General features: G+C 41.1%; 1 protein-coding gene across 2 annotated transcripts; it reads left to right on the top strand.

The window, feature by feature from the left end:
• The first annotated feature begins 1,560 nt into the window (after positions 1-1,560).
• On the top strand, positions 1,561-14,915 carry oatx (organic anion transporter X). 2 transcript variants are annotated; one of them, XM_011483818.3, is made up of 16 exons: positions 1,561-1,697; positions 1,817-1,881; positions 1,974-2,141; positions 7,132-7,205; positions 7,283-7,412; positions 10,778-10,881; positions 10,969-11,123; positions 11,205-11,373; positions 11,460-11,583; positions 11,654-11,769; positions 11,945-11,999; positions 12,148-12,307; positions 13,073-13,181; positions 13,277-13,355; positions 13,574-13,701; positions 14,418-14,915. In XM_011483818.3, exons 2-16 carry the CDS (start codon positions 1,855-1,857, stop codon positions 14,578-14,580), a joined length of 1,761 nt encoding a protein of 586 aa, XP_011482120.1. In that variant the 5' UTR covers positions 1,561-1,697; positions 1,817-1,854; the 3' UTR covers positions 14,581-14,915. The 2 variants fall into 2 exon arrangements, with proteins under 2 accessions (XP_011482120.1, XP_020564743.1); XM_020709084.2 differs by having other exon boundaries at positions 1,576-1,693.
• The last annotated feature ends 1,805 nt before the right edge of the window (positions 14,916-16,720 follow it).

Here is a 16,720-nt window from a genome sequence, read left to right as displayed (position 1 = left end):
CCCCATGATTCCAGCCCAAACCATGACTCCACCACTTCCTTGCTGATGTCACAGCCTTGATGTGGCCATCCACCAACCACCCACTACTCCATCCATGTCGACCATGCAGGGTTACAAGGCACTCGTCAGGGAACAAGACTGTTTGAAACTGAGTCGTCATGCACTTTATGTCTGGTCCCACTGCAGCTGTTTCTGCTTATGAGTGTTCTCTAGAGGTGGCCTAATAGAAGATTTTTGTAGAACTGCAAGCCTCTAGAGCAGGGGTGCTCATTACATCAATCGACGTGAGGGTATTACAGGCCATCAAAAATAAATAAGCAAAAATATATATTTATTTTTTGTATAAATCTGTCAGCAAATAATCATCCTCACCATGAACTACGTCACTTGATTGACACGCAGAACGTCTAATCGAACATCCTCTAAAAGATACGTCACTGCACATGTGTGTTTACCTACACTGAGTGCACGTTCTGCCAACTATACCAATTCAAGGATCCTTGAAACCTTAATTTGAGTGAGGTTTGACAACAGATGGCAACATGCACCACTGTGACTGCATTTTGTTAGCATTAGTAGCTCTGGCTCTCCGTGGCTTCGCTCTAAACTACATCTCTGAATTGTTGGTCCCTCATGAACCAGCATCAGCTCAGAGACAGACCTTCTGATGGCGCCATTGACTGTATGAGAACTGGATCCCTCCCCTTTGTGTTCCAAACAGGAAGTAACCACTGGCTCCAAGAAGCCAAATTCCGATAAACTTATTTTGATGAGATACATCTGTTCATTCGGTCAAAACAGCCATTCTTGCTCTGATGCGATATTTCAGTAAATTGACAGCTGCTGAGTCTTTCATATGTTCAGGTATCGTGTGGTTTGAGTTTGAACTTTTCATCTGCAGTGTGTCTTTTGATTACCTTGTGAACTTCTTAAAAAGATGCATTTTCAGGGTGAACACATATCAGGGGCTGCACAGTGGAGCTGCCATCGGTGTGTGAATGGGCATGTGACTGTAACGTGCTTTGGGCCTTCGAACATGGTAGAAAAGCGCTATGCGAGTATACCCCATTTTACCATTTTAGTGCTCCTGCCTCACAGTGTGCAGTTAATGGTTCAAATTCCAGCTGGGTCCCGTCCCGTCTGCCTGCATGTGTGTGGTCCTGCAGCAGACAGGCGACCTGTTTAGGTTGTACTCCACCTCATCAGTAGTGGTTCCACCAACCCTGTGACCCTGAAAGGGATACAGCAGGTTCTGAAGATGGATAGATGAAAACACGCCAGTTTCATGTCAATTGTCTAAAAAATAATAAGGGTTAGTTTTAGAGAAATGCAACGTTTTGCCTTTCAATTCCAACTTTATTTGTGTAAATAGATTTCAAATGATCAATTAGCTCCGTGATCTTTTCCTGTTGGTGGACTCATTGGTGGGTGAAGCAGGGCTGGGTGATGTCAGATTGTCGTGCAACTGTCAATGATTATTGTTCAGTCCTCTGCCTCCTTCTCCTCCCTGGGCTCCTCCCCCCCTCCATCCGTCCCTGCATATGCGTCCCTGCTCTGAGCGTCCGTCCAGTCGCCCGTCAGCCTTCAGCTTGTGAGCAGCCACGTCCTCGGCGGCAGAGAAAAGCCTCTTTTCCTGGAGCGCCGGTGGCGGCGGAGGCGGCCTCTGTAATCCTTTAAGAAGCATCAGCAGACTGCAGGTAAAGTTCCTCACAGTTGGGTCTGCAGGACTCTTGTCCTCTTCCTCAGTTTGGAGGAGTCACAGGTGCATCTGGAGGACACCTTTGACATAGTTTTGTGTGCTTGTTTTGCTGGTCAGGCCCTGAAACTTCCTACGCTCCTGCAGTTGTTGGTGAGATGGCCTTCAGCGACCTGCTGGAGGAGGTGAGACCATTTCTCTGCTGCTGCAGCAACACACCTGCAAGTGCTGCAAGCGTCTGATTCCCTGCATCTGTCCTGTCCCTCGCTGTGGTCAGGTGGGGGGGTTTGGCCGCTACCAGTGGCTGCATGTGACTCTCATCAGTTTGCCTGGTTTGATGATGGCAAGTCAGAACCTGCTGAACAACTTTGTCTCAGGAATCCCTGCCCACCACTGCAGCCTGCCAGCCAACCAGAGCTTGCTCAACCTGTCGCTCTACACTCAGGTAACAACGGACAGTTTTTGTTTGAGCCAAAGATCATCACTGGAGGAAAGTTCCACTAAACTAAAACTCCTTTACTCTTTTCTTTACTAAACTAACACCACAAAAGCTGCATTCAGACCACCACACTCTGCCTGGTGAGCCACAAAAGGCTTTTTATTCAATCCCATCCCCTGAGCTTATAGGTAAGGGTGGACTGGCAGTTGAACTACAACCAGGGACAGACCTGTGAATGACTTGAGACCAACAAACATATACAGTGATCTGTTGACACCTGATTCACTTGGAGGAGGTTTGGTGCAAAATGTTGAAGCGGTGTAAATGAATGAATCTCGGTCCACGCTTTTTCTTTCACAGCTCTGTTCTGATAAATGACAGACTTGGTGTCAAATAATTCCAGCCCGGCACAAACTGCAATTATTCATTTCTCCTCAATGATAGATTTACAAACAGTTGGCATATCCGTGTATTACAGGGGGCGCCATCCAAACGTCACTACCAAATCCAAATCCTAGTTTGGTCGAGGTTAAACTGGTTTAACTTTCAAGACATGTTCAATAGGCGCACGATTTATACCTAGAGCCTGAAAACAGACTTATAACTTGCATAGCGATGCGTGAACGTGAAAGTTTTGAAAGCGGAAGCCCCAAATGTGTGTTCGCATCGACTTTTCATTGAAAGTGGCTGCTTGAATGTGAGCTGCCGAGGCTGGTGTGAACGTAGCCGCAACCGCAACAATGACATCCATGTTCATGGATGAGAAGCAGAAGCTCGAGACCATGTGTGCTGTGACGAAGGAGCGGAAGACCCATCCTTCTAGGTATCAGAGAAGTTTAAGGCTTTGGGAGCAGCAGCATGGCTCAGGGTCACATGACTTTACTTTAGCCATCAAATTTATGAAGCAGGACAAAAACTGAAATCTTAAAAAAACAGAGATTGTGTCTACCTCCAAAGCTACAACAAAGAGTTGATTCTCTAAAAGAGCAGCCTGATGGCTGAAGTTTCTGACCTTCCTTCTAGTTAAGGACATTGAAGGAAAAACTAGTAATCCTGCAGACTGAGGACAAAGTGTTCTGTTTGAAAAACGTGGAACTTTGAGCTCTTTAAGAGACGATGGAGCTTTGTGTGTTGGTAGAAGAATTAGGACCTAGAGACAGGAACCAAATGTGACCTGTTCTCTGGTTTACATTTGATTGTTTAGACAGACTGAGAAAAATGTGATGTGAGAATGAGAACAAAATCCTGCTGAGTTCAGTTCTGTCAGAGAGTCTGAATGAACCAAGTCCTGACCCTACAGCTGCTGAGAGGGAGAAGGGACGAGTCAAGCAGGTCATTACCCCCCAGAGTGAAAACTTGGAACAGACAGCAGCAGGTTTCCTCACATATCAGGATGTGGGGGTCTCGCACTGAAAAACACCAGGCACGATGAAGAAAGCTGAGTTTGTTCCTTATCTTTGACTTTTTCTCTTGATAACAGATCAAAATTTTAACTGAAGTGAGCCATTCTGGGCTCAGGTGGGCATTTCCTTTCATTTGTGATATTTTATCATCTCTAAGCTTGTTCACATTTCTCCTATGGGATGTAACAGAGGACTCACAATCATTAGCACTGACAAAGAAAGCCAGAAGCCATGACAGAAGGGAACATTGATTGAAGCAACAGATTCTTGCCAAAATGAACACGCTCTGGACATAGAACCTGTTTCACATGTTTAGGAGAACCTGATTGTTGACCACTCTCAACCCCACCAAAGAGGACCTCCCGACCCTTCCAGTGAGCCAAATGTCAGGCGGCAAATATGAAACATTTCTCATTAATGTTTGCCCAAAACGAGACAGGAGAGGACTGAGAGCATTGGCCTCAGCCTGATGAGAACACATTGTCCTGCTCCAGAGTGAAATGTCCCAACACCTGAGGCTATGTCACTGACAGTGTGGGACACAATAACTCTGCCAATAAAAAAACGTTCGGTTAGTGTCTGTGCTCAGTGGAACCAAGAGTCTAAAATCCTATCCTCTCCCTCATCTGATAGTGTTACATTTTAAAACTTACTCAGCAAAATGATCTGTTTCTGTGTTTCTTCATCAGCTTTTCTTCAATAAATCAAACTGGTGCAAACACGCGATCCTAGTCAAAAATCACAACACAACATTTATGTGCATGATGTAGAGTTTGACAAAGCAGCCTGTCTGTAATAGATGCCCTATTTGTTACTAATTCACAGCCTGCCTATCATTTATTGTCTTTCTGTCTGCTATTTACAGGCTTTTTATCATTATATCATAATTTTCCTGTCTTTCTGTCATCCACAGCCTTTCTTTCATTAATAAGCTATCTGTTGTTATTGTCCGCCTCTCTTTTTATTAACTTTCTTTCTTCAATAATTGCATGTCTATCTGTCGTTGATTGCCTTTCTGTCATTAATTGCCTGTCTATCTGTCATTAATTTCCTTTCTGTCATTAAATGCCTGTCTCATTATTGCCTGTCTATCTGCCGTTGATTGCCTTTCTGTCAATAATTGGCTATCTATCAGTCATTAATTGCCTGTCTACATGTCATTAATTGCCTTTCTGTCATTAATTGCCTTTCTGTCTTTAATTGCTTGTCTATTTGTCATTAATTGCCTTGCTATTATTAATTGCCTGTGTATCTGTCATTAATTGCCTTTCTGTCGTTATTATCGGCCTTTCTGTCATTAGCTTCCTTTCTGTCAATAATATGCTGTCTATCTGTCAATAATTGACTGTCTGTCATTATTGGCCTGTCTATCTGTCGTTAATTGCCTTTCTGTCAACAATTACCTGTTAATTAACTGTCTATCTGTCATTTATTGGCTGTCTCTCCTTCATTTTTAGCCTGATTGTCATTAACCTTTTGTTATTAATAAAGTCTGTGTTGGAAATTATTGGTGTCGGACCCAAATGAAGGAGACCGGGTCTGGTGACAGAAACTCAACAATTAAAAAATAAACTTAAACATAACAAAAATCATGTAGAAACAAACAAAGGTGAAAAAACAGAACAGGTGACCTGACATGACAAACTCAAAATCTGTCATTTACAACCTGTCTGTTATTAATTACCTGTAAAGTCATTAGCAGCCAGTGTACTACATGACAGAAATTGGCCTGATGGTGGCTATACCGCGGGAAAGAGCCTCGGACTGCATGGAGTTGGTAGATGGGATCAAATCTAACAGTGTTCCTTAGCAAGGAGGAAACACAAAAGCCTACCTTACTGACGACATGGGACAACCCAAAACAATGCTGAAAGGTCCTTTTTTCACCATCTTAACACATCTTTGTAAAAGAAAAGAAAAACTGCCTATAAGACTCCACGCATTAGTTTTGGTTGTTGTTTTATGTATCTGGTTTCCACTTTTCATGACAAGATCGCCATGAACTTGAACATACCCAAAAAACACAATCTATAAACCCGCTGCCACCAGAATCAGGCTTTTTCTTCCATTGATTAATCTCTCTTTTGTAGCCACCAAACTTTGTCTCTCAATCCACGATCCTTCTGCTGTACTCTTTTTTTTATAACAGTCTTTCCTGCAGCATATGTCACACTTGTACTGTATCAATACAACTTACACAGCCAGTTTCTCCTGGAATCTAAAATACCATCTCCAACAACAAATGCCGTATCCAGGTATCAAGAACCTGACCGTAATAGTCTTTGATGTTCACATCGCCATTTCTAAGATCAAACCATACCGTAGTAAATGCTTGTGTTTGGTTTGAATATAGGAATGTTCATTATTTTTACCTGTAAACAGTCCATATTTGCACAAAAACACACAACTTACAAACAGCTATTGTGGGAACACATCTTTGTAAGACCAGAAAATTGATCAAATTAGATTTTTTGGCAAAATGTGAAATGCTTGTGACTTTATGTCAAGACAACATTGGTACTACAATATTTTTCAGTATAGAAGGAATTATAACTGAACTCATGACAAGACATTAATGTAGCTCGAACTGAGTTTTGAGGATTTTAAAGATCTGGGTTGATGGCTAGTATCAGAAGATCTCTGGTTCAACTCAGGGAAGGAGATGAAGGGCTTAAACACACACACTGCGACAACAGTTATGGAGCAGGATGTGAAATATATTGAAACCCAAAAAAAGAGACATTCCCAAGAGGTACAAAGTATTTACGATATTTACAAGAAGGAATTGTCCATGATAGACCAACAGAAGGTCGCTGTATTTTCAAAGTTCAGTTCAGTGGTAACCAAAAGATTCATTGTCCAGGGGGAAATTGATTGTACGATGTCCAAGTCTTTGATGAAGGAAGTGCTGTGTGGGGGAGGACAGGCTACTGCGACTCTTACCGCACAGGTGTTATTTGGCAGTTCTTAGGTTGGTTCTTTCAGCTCCTGGCAGCTCACCTTCAAAGGAAAAGGAGGACAAAGAGAACCTGGCCTCTGCAGTCGCTCCGGTTAGCTTCCCCACACGTAATCACGGCAGTCCGAACTGCACCACTTTATAAGAGGCAGAGCCATGAAGGTCTGATGGGAACTCTCGGCAGCGCGCAAGTATTGGGATAGGTCGCACTTAGATGGCAGAACAGACATAAGGAGAACAGGAGAAACTGAGGACGGACAAAAATGACCCGGGTTCCATCAACATATAGATTTTTACACTGAACAAAAATATAGATGCAACACTTGTTCTGCATCCGGTGTGCCATCTTGATATGTCACACCTGTTAGGTGGGATGGATTATCTCAGCAAAGTGCTCACTATCACAGATTTAGACAGATTTGTGAACAGTATGTAAGAGGAATTGTTTTTGTGTTTGTAAAAAATGTTTTAGATCTTTGACTTCATCTCATGACAAATGGGAGCAAAAACAAAGGGTTGTGTTTATTTTTTTTCAGTGTAAATGTTAGCTTACACTGACTAATTCAGGTCATCTACTGTCCTCCTTTCTCCTCCTCAATTGTCTCCAGATTTGTAGATTGACAGTTTTGTCTTTCAGGTTGATGAGAAGCAGCTCCTAAGAGCTTTCATTCCTCCAGACCCTTCAGGGAACAGACTAGACCGATGCACAAGGTAACAACTAACTTTCCAGGCATGTTCTTTTCCCATTACTTTGCTCTTTCAATGCTTCCTCTGTACCGGATCTTTAGGTTTGTGAAGCCGCAATGGCACTTGTTAACCACAAACAGCTCTGCCAACATTAGTGAGCTCCAGACTGAAGGTTGTGTTGACGGATGGACCTTTGACCAGTCGGAATTTATTTCTACCACTGTTTCTGAGGTAACCAATGATTCTGCATGATGGTGAGTGTGGATGACCCGATTGATGTTAATCAGTGTCCTGCGTGGATCTTCTAAAAGGTCTGTTGATGTGTACTCCTTTTTTTTTAGAGGTGGGTCGAGCATCAAAAAAGTGCACTGATTTACAGGCAGAGTAGGGGCAGCTATGATGTAGAGGTGAGATGGTTGACCTCTGACAGCAGGGTTGTAGGTTTGAGTTCTAATCTTCTGGGTTCATTCAGCCCAGATCCATTCCTCAAGGACAGTTGGAATGAATTGAGTCTTAAAAAGGACCTGTACATGATCATGCCGTATAAAAAAGTTCAATATTTTTTGTGGTCAATTCAAAAAGTGAAACTCATATTTTATATGAAATCATTAAGGACATATTGAAACATTCTAAGCCTTTATTTCTTGTAACTTTGGTGGTTATGGCTTACAGGTCATTAAAATCCACAAATCAATATTTCAGAAAAATATAATGTGTAAAAAATTGTATTGAAAATTCCTGCAGACAAATTCAAATCAGCTAATTAAGTCAAAGCATCCTGAGACTTTTAAAAATGGTTAAACCTCAACTACTACTGAGCGTTTAGCTAACCAATCACATGGGAGTCTGCTGACTTGACAGATGTACAGAAGATAATCATCGACACCATTTACATGGAGGGCTTGTCATGAAAGTATAAGTACAGTTGTCAATGAAGCCATCTACCAGGTTATTGTAGAGCAGTGGTCCCCAACCACCGGGCATTTGGTGCCTGGCAAACAAAAAAATAGATACCGTAGGTACATTTAAGTTAATTTACATTATTGCCATTTTGTTAATTTTCTGATTCTGAAGAAAGTTTAATTTTGGAAAACTACTGGATTCTGTCCATCATGTTCCTCTATGACTCACTCTTAATGGATGTCAAGTTGTTTGCCACTTCAATTGGTAAATAAAACTGGCTAAGTTAATAAAAAACAAACGTCTTTGGAGAGTTTATTTGTGCAGAAAAGAGCCAGCGAGGAAAAGGAAGATGATCCTTCGACTTCAAAGAAAAAGAAATTCGCTATTAACATGACGCTTACGTAAAATAGGGATTTTTTGCGACCGTTTTACCCACACACCAAGCCGGCTCTGCACAATATGAATATGCAGTGACCAACTCTCTAGTATTACAAAGGTGCTGCTAATAAAGTTGCAGTTACTGTGGATTTATGTTTATTATTGCTGGTTTTATATGTAGAAAAAATAGTTATGATGGTATCCTTTTATTTTGCAGTATTTATGCTAGTCAGGGGAAAATATATACCACTTTTTATTGGGTCCTTTTCAAAATTTCAATGGGTCCCATTCAATATTCAAGAAAGTTTAAACCTGCAGCAAAAGCAAATAATTTACAGAGAATGAAGGTTCTATTTAACAAAGTTGCTGATTTGTGGAAACTTATTAAGAGTACATTTAAGAATTTTTCAACAATAAGGCTCTTTAAGGAAGGCACGTTTAAAGAAACTTTACCACAGAGAACACTTCTCAGTGTTAAGGTGATATACACAATGTATGAAGATTCAGAAACATAGAAAAAAAATCTGAGTCTAGATTTGGTTATCATTGTTAAAAAGGCATTCTATGATAAATACCCTGTAATGTTGCCCATAATACATTTCTACGATGCAGAAAGAACTTCTTTAATGACTTTGTTACAATGAATCTTTATCCTATGTCAAATATCTTTAGATGTTTAGAGACTGTCCTTTTTTTAAATTCATTCCATGTGGAAAATAGATTTTCTGGAAATTGCAAGTTTAGAAAAGATTAAATGCCTCTTTTGCTTTGCACAGACTGGTCTGTGAAAGTATCGTCTGTCATTAAATCAGTCTGTGGCCTACAAAAGGTTGAGAACAACTGTTCATACTGCCTTCTTTTGACAAGCAGTATGAAGATGCTGGTTTTATTTTCCAGTGGGACTTGGGGACCTGTAAACACAGAAATAGGTATGTGCTTGATTGGACAACAAAACTCTCCTGACGAGAGCCCGACTGAAATATGGGCTCCTGTAAGCCCCAACAATGCAGATGACCTGAAAGCAGTTAGCAAAGCAGCCTGGGATCCCCCACACCTAGACAGCCAAAGGCCGATGGCCTCCATGCAACAGCACACTTCATCCAAAACAAGACCCAACAAAGTATTTAATGCTGACATGTCCAAAGTCCGGCCCGTGGGTCAAATGCAACCCATTTTCTAATTTTTACTGGCCCACAGGATCCTTTTGTAAAATCAATGGTAATGTTTCTTGATTGTGGTTGGCTAAATTCCATTATAAGCCGCTGTAAACCTGTGGCAACACTGTCGCGGGACCCTTCTTTGTGTTTCTAGACCATTTTTGAAATGTAAACTAAAAAAACTATTTGTTCTTTTTTTCTGTTTACATGACTTACATTTCGAAGTTTACAGTGAGCATTAAATAATGTATAATTTAGAACATTTTATCTGACCCAATATTGACAAAAGTCTTTTTTTGTTCCCACACAGAATTAATTTTATTTCTGTTTTTTAAATAAAAAATTCACCGTAATTTTGGTAATAAATTATTAAGATTTATTTCTGTTCTAAGAAAAGTATTCCATTGCAAACGAAAATATTATACAGTCATGTGCATTTTATTATACTATAAGGGTTTAAAAAATGCACACTGACTAATTTGCCCTCACACATTTTTACCTCACCAAATCCCTTCTTTGTAAAAGATTTGGACAACGTTGCTTTAATGGATGGAGATGAACAGGATGAACTTGCACTAAGTCAAAGTCACTGGAATGTTGTTGGTTTTAGCATAGCTACAGTTTAAAGTTTAAGAAAATATGTATGATTATACACCGACAACAGAAAGCGTCTTTGTATATGTACGTCTTTGTATAAATAGATTTAGCTAAATTTACAGGCAAAGAAACTACATGCAACTTTTTTTCTAAAATTACCACTGCACAGACTGTGTTGGTCTGAGGAGTGTTTTCATGTTATTCATTCACAGGAGAAAGAAGAAAAAGGAGGACAAGGAGAAAAATCTGCTAATTTGTATGGCACCATTGTTTAAATGTAGTTTAAAAAATGATTATGTACAAATTATGTTCAAGGTAACTCAGCCGTGAATGAAATCTAGTTTAGTGTCCAAAGGCTTTCCTGTTTAAATACCAAACAGTTACAGCACTTTCTGAGTGTTTGATGCTTTTGTAAAATCACCAGATCTTTAAAGCAGGTCCAACCACACTGAACTCCAGACAAATCAAGACTATCAAGCCACTATAGCTAAATGTTAACTGAATGTGAATACAAGGCAGTACTGATGTCTGATATTTTTGCCTCCATTCGTGTGTTTTTAGTGGGGTCTGGTGTGCTCTCTGCGCCCCCTCAAGCAGATGATTCAGTCCATTTATATGGGTGGAGTTCTAACAGGGGCCATCATTTACGGCAGCCTTTCAGACAGGTCTCTTTTTTTTTTATTAATCTCTTTACCTGTGGTTTTTCTCATGTGCATTGAGCATCTGGATCTAATTCTCTGTTTGTCCATCAGGTTTGGGAGGCGATTAGTCCTTATTTGGTCCTACCTGCAGATAGGCGTGTTGGGCTGCAGCTCCGTCCTCTCTTCTTCATTCTCAGTCTATTGCATCTTTCGGTTTCTAAATGGCATGGCTGTGTCCGGAGTCATCCTTAATGGCTTCTCACTAAGTATCTATCTATCTGCTTTTTTGTTTTACCACCTGTCTGTGCTTGAACCTGTCTGACTGCTGCCTGTCTATCTACCCTCAGAGGTGGAGTGGATCCCAACCAAAACAAGGACAGTAGTGGGCACACTCACATCCTTTTTCTTCACGTTTGGTCAGATGATCTTGGCTGGACTTGCCTATTGGCTAAAAGACTGGAGGATGCTTCAGCTTTCTGTCTCTGCTCCTCACTTCCTGTTTTTTGCCTACAGCTGGTGTGTGTGCAGAATCCTTTTGGTCAGATGGTTGGAATTCCTTAGCTGTGATTGATCCTTTGACTTTGTGTTCTTTGCTTGGTTAGGTGGTATTCAGAGTCAGCTCGTTGGTTGGTGGTAAACCGTCGGTCTGAAGACGCATTAAAAAGTCTTCATCGAGTCGCTCGAATCAACGGAAAACCCGAAGTTATCAACAAGCTGACCGTAGAGGTGACTGTCATCCTTTAACATGAGGATTTGATCCATCCCATCAGCTGACCTTCGGCCCATGTGACTGCAGGTGCTACATTCTCATATGAGAAAAGAAATCGAGTCCAGTCGATCGTCCTTTTCAGCGATCGATCTGATGAGGACCAGAGGGATGCGGCGAATTTCCATCTGTCTGGTTGCTGTTTGGTCAGTTAATCACTCAACCTCCTGCTTTATGTCCTTATTTGTTTTATCATGGTCAGTCCAGTAGCACAAGTTCGAAGTCAGTCATAAAATACTTTAATACTCATTTATTTGCTGACTGTGACCACACATCCAATGCACTCATAGTACTAGAGTTCACCTGTGAACCTGTCTACAGGTTTTCAACCAGTTTTGCATACTATGGCTTAGCAATGGACTTACAGAAGTTTGGGGTGAGTTGTGTCACAGTTGTGTATCTCCTCTTCCTTTTCTCTCATCTGGTGTTCCTTTGGTGATGTTTTTACTTAGTTTAGTTTAAACTGCTCTCTTTATGGCTGATTCACACTGAACTGTCTCACAACTGACTATTGGTCGTTCCAGGTGAGTATTTATCTGATGCAGGTCATCTTTGGAGCTGTAGATATTCCAGCCAAATTGTTAGCTCTGGGCATGCTCAGTTACCTTGGGAGGAGGGTATCTCAGGTGTCCTGTCTTTTTTTGTCGGCTGTCATCATCTTTGCCAACATCTTTGTTCCCACAGGTAATATGATTTCGAGGTTTAAACAAAGTTCTGGTTATTTTCTTGTTGGATTCTAAACCCATTCTGATTACCAGTTTTTCAGACTATAAGTTGCAGCAGCCAAAATATATAAAGACAAAAAAAATCCTACACAAGTCGCACTTTTGGGAGAAATTTATTTAACATAATACAGGAACAGGAGCAGAGGTTTCATCTTAAAAGGCAAACCATAATAAGGAAATAGATAACAATAATAGACTGAACATAGATGCACGCTTCACTACTATAAAACACTGATGTTTATTTAGCCTCATGAAACATAGGACGAATATTGAATATTAGCTGAACAACTAGCTGAACAATTATTTAGATAACCACAGCATAAAGAGCATGCTTCAAATGACTAAATCCATTGAAAGCCACTATGCTGATGCGGAATAATTCCACCAATTGATGCTGTCTGTAGCAATTACTGATACATAAACATACAGCACCCTCTAGGGGTGTTGATATATATATTTATTTAAATCACACATTATAAGACGCTCCTGAGTATAAGTCGCACCCCCAGCCAAACTGTGCAAGAAAACGCGACTTATACTCTGAAAAATAGGGTTGTTTTTTTTTCATATTATCGCCTAATTGAACCCTTACCTTGGTGTTAATCTGATACCAAGCACTCCTTTTTCATACCAATGATTCTGTTGGTCTGTGACTGAGTTGAACTTTTACTACAGTCCATGTCAGATCCCCATCTGATCTGCATTCTGATCCGTCTCAAAACAGACATGCAGACCCTTAGAACCACCCTTGCCTGCCTCGGTAAAGCCTTTACATCTGCATCCTTTACGACAGTCTACCTGTATACTGGAGAGCTGTACCCAACTGTCATAAGGTGATACCACACACCCCACAACACAACAGAAGCTCTTCTGCTCATTGCTAATAGTTCTGACCGTGCTGATCATGTGTTCTGGACCGCACTTTCAGGCAGACGGGAATGGGCTTTGTTTCCACGATGGCAAGAGTGGGAAGCATGGCAGCCCCTGCTGTCCTGATCTTGGATGAGGTAATGCCACCGATTTAAATCTTCAGTAGTCAGAACATGAAAAGAAATAAAGTTAGGTTGAAAGGAGGAAGGGACGGGGTTTGGGGAGGTATGTAAAAAAAAAAAAAACTTTGTCTGACTGTGTACTGAGATGGATTTGGTCTTCATTTGCTCGATCATAGCAGTAATACAGAGACTGTTGCTGAGGTATCATAGACATTAATGTCACATTTCCCCAGGTCTGGCCTGCTTTACCCAGCATTGTGTATGGTGGTGCCGCAGTTCTGGCCAGCGGTTTTGCCTGTTTCCTCCCAGAGACTCTCAACATACCATTGCCTGACACAGTCGAGGATGTAGAGGAAAAATGGTGAGCTGAAATGAGAGCAAAGCTTGTAGATTGGGAGAAGCTTTCAGCTGTTTTATCATGGTGTGGATGCAACAAGGAATTGAGGAGAAGATCCTAAATCATAGCTAGCTTACAGCCCCTCACACCCCTAACCTAACATTACCGAACAAAAATGGTTAGCAATACTGGACCTATCTAACAATACAGTTTTGATCCAAATTCCTGCTCAGAAAACTGAGACATACATGGATCCATTTGCAACCGCAGTTGGCTCTGGTGTGTGTGTGTGTTGGGTGTGTGTGCAGATGCGCGTGTACATCTGTGTGTAGGTGTGTATCTATGAACTGGAGAAAGTTTGTGTGTAGCTTTTGAACTTTTTTTGGTGTTCAAATACTTTTTTGGTTTAGGGTCAAAAATGATCCATAAGACAATCATAACACCCTAGTGGTGCACAGCCCACATGACAACAAACGTAAACAAAAACATGTTTTTCTAATATGAAAGTCTCTTCAGGAGAATTCACAGCATATTAATTTGAAAAGGATATGTTAAGGCATTTATCCAAAACTAAACATGGTAGTGGGTCACTTTTTACCTGCAAGACAACACAAGGGTTAAAAAGATTGTGTCTCATTTGATGTATTTTAAGACTTCTTCTTAATGTTTTAGTAATTGTTTTCTTCTGGTAATGAATAAGATGTTACTCACTAACCGTTTAATAACAATCATGTTTTTAGGTCAAAAGGAGGATTCAATTTTAGACGGAAAGAAGGCGGGTCTGAAAAGGAAGGCGGAGCCCCACTCAGTGACGCATGCCAGCATAAAGGGGTGGCCAATAAGGAGGCGCTTCCCTTAAAAGAACTGAAGGACACAGAAGAAATTGGTCTTAATGCTCTCTGACCAATCAGATGACTCCACATGAGGATCCCTAACGTCCCTGGAACTGATCAATCAGATGTGCAGAGTAGATCTGTTCAACAGACTTTTTAGTTATATAAAATTACTGATGATGCAAAGACAAAAAGCATCTAAAAATCTAAAAGAAAATGTGCAGAAAAGTGAATAAGCAACAAGTGATTACAAACTGACTGATGTAATGCATGGAAAAAGAAGCAGACACCAAAAATGATATGGTCGCATTTTTGTTGAAATCAAAATAGCTGCATTGTTACTGACTAATCAAACTTGCTCAGACGATGGTAACAGTTCAAAATAAAAATATTGATTAAATCTGAGCAGCCTACGTTTTTGATTTTCCTGTCTTGTAGAGTGTTATAAGGCTTGTTTGTCATTTCACTACTACAGTACAGTACATGTGCAGTTTTAGGGTCCTATAGGATCACTTCATACTCTTCTTGTCTCACTCATTTTCAGTTACCCCCATCCCTGATCCTGTAGTTAATTACTGTATAAATCAATCAGTCACAGCCTGTCCTCTGGTTGGAGGACAGGCTGCCCTCTCTTGTAGTCACAGCCCCCCTTGCACACTTACGAGTTCTCCTCTCCCTTTTTGTCTTTGCTTTACCGTACAGTAACTACACTAAATGTTGTTAACTGTTAGTCACTTAAAATGAAATATAATTGAGACAATGTGGCCCAGTTGGAATTCATACATAATAAAGCTCTGCCTGTTGTTTCATTCTTTATGTGTAACTGTGAGATACTTTTTTCCCTTCAGGGGTCGCCATAATGAATCAGCTTCCTCCATCCAACCCTGTCTTCTGCATCCTCTACTCTAACACCAGCTACCTTCAGGTCTTCCTTCACTGCATCCATAAACCTCCTCTTAGGTCTTCCTCTAGATCTCTTGCCTGGCAGCTCTAGACTCAGCATCCTTCTACAATAGATTCATTGTCTCTCCTCTGGACATGTCTGAACCATCTCAGTCTCTGACTTCTTCTCCAAAACCTCTAAAATGTGCTGTCTCTCTGATGTCCTCATTCCTGATCCTGTCCATCCACTCCCAAAGAGAACCTCGTCATCTTCATCTCTGCTTCCTCCAGCTCTGCTTCCTGTCTTTTCCTCAGTGCCACTGTCTCTAGGCCCAACAACATGGCTGGTCTCACCACAGATTTGTACACCTTTCCTTTCTTTGAGCTGAAACTCTTCTATCACATATCAGATCTGACACTTTTCTCCACCCATTCCAACCCGCCTGCACTCGCTTCTTCCCTTTTTTTCCACACTCTCCATTACTCTGGACTGCTGATGGGATAGATACTTAAATCTGTACTCCCTCTTGCTGTGGCTTACCTTCATTGCTTTCCTTTCCAGAGCTAACCTCCACCTCTCTAGCTTCTCCTCCACATGTTCCGTGCTGTTGCTACAAATCACAATATTGTCTGCAAACATCGTAGTCCATGGTGATTCCTGTCTAACCTCATCTGTCACCCTGTCCATCACCATTGCAAAAAGGAAGGGGCTAAGACCTGATCCCTGATTTAATACCACCTCCACCTTGAACTCCTCTGTCACCCCCTACAGCACACCCTCACCAATGTCTTACAGCCCTCATACATGTCCAGCACTGCTCTAACACACTTCTTTGTCCCTTCAGACTTCCTCATTCAATAATACAGTTCCTCTCTAGACACCCTGTCATAATCTTTCTCCAGATCTACAAACACCCAGTGTAGCTTTCTCTGACCTTCTCGGTACTTCTATATCAACATCTTCAGAGCAAATAATGCATCTTTAGTGCTCTTTTTTGGCATGAAACCACACTGGTGCTCGCAAATGTTCACTTCTGCTCTTAGGGTAACTTCAACTCCTCTTTTCCATAGCTTCATTGTATGGCTCAACAGATTTATTGTTCTGAAGTTTGGACGCCTCATTAACAAACGGGATTGCATTAAATCACTTGCTCCTTCACGGCTCATTCATCAGAACATAAGGAAGGACTTGTCATCTCGTTTAGCTTATCTTTGCCCCCCAACAACCCACTTTAAAACAGCATTCAAATCAGTCAGTCAGTTACAGTCTATTCGTTTGCAAAAACAAAAATCTCACTTGAAGGCCCAGTATCATTTCATCCCTTGGC

The sequence above is a fragment of the Oryzias latipes genome, chromosome 14 (assembly GCF_053564925.1).
Source record: "Oryzias latipes strain Hd-rR chromosome 14, Olatipes_Hd-rR_3.1".
Lineage (NCBI taxonomy): Eukaryota > Metazoa > Chordata > Actinopteri > Beloniformes > Adrianichthyidae > Oryzias > Oryzias latipes.
This window is presented reverse-complemented; position numbering and strand designations above follow the sequence as displayed.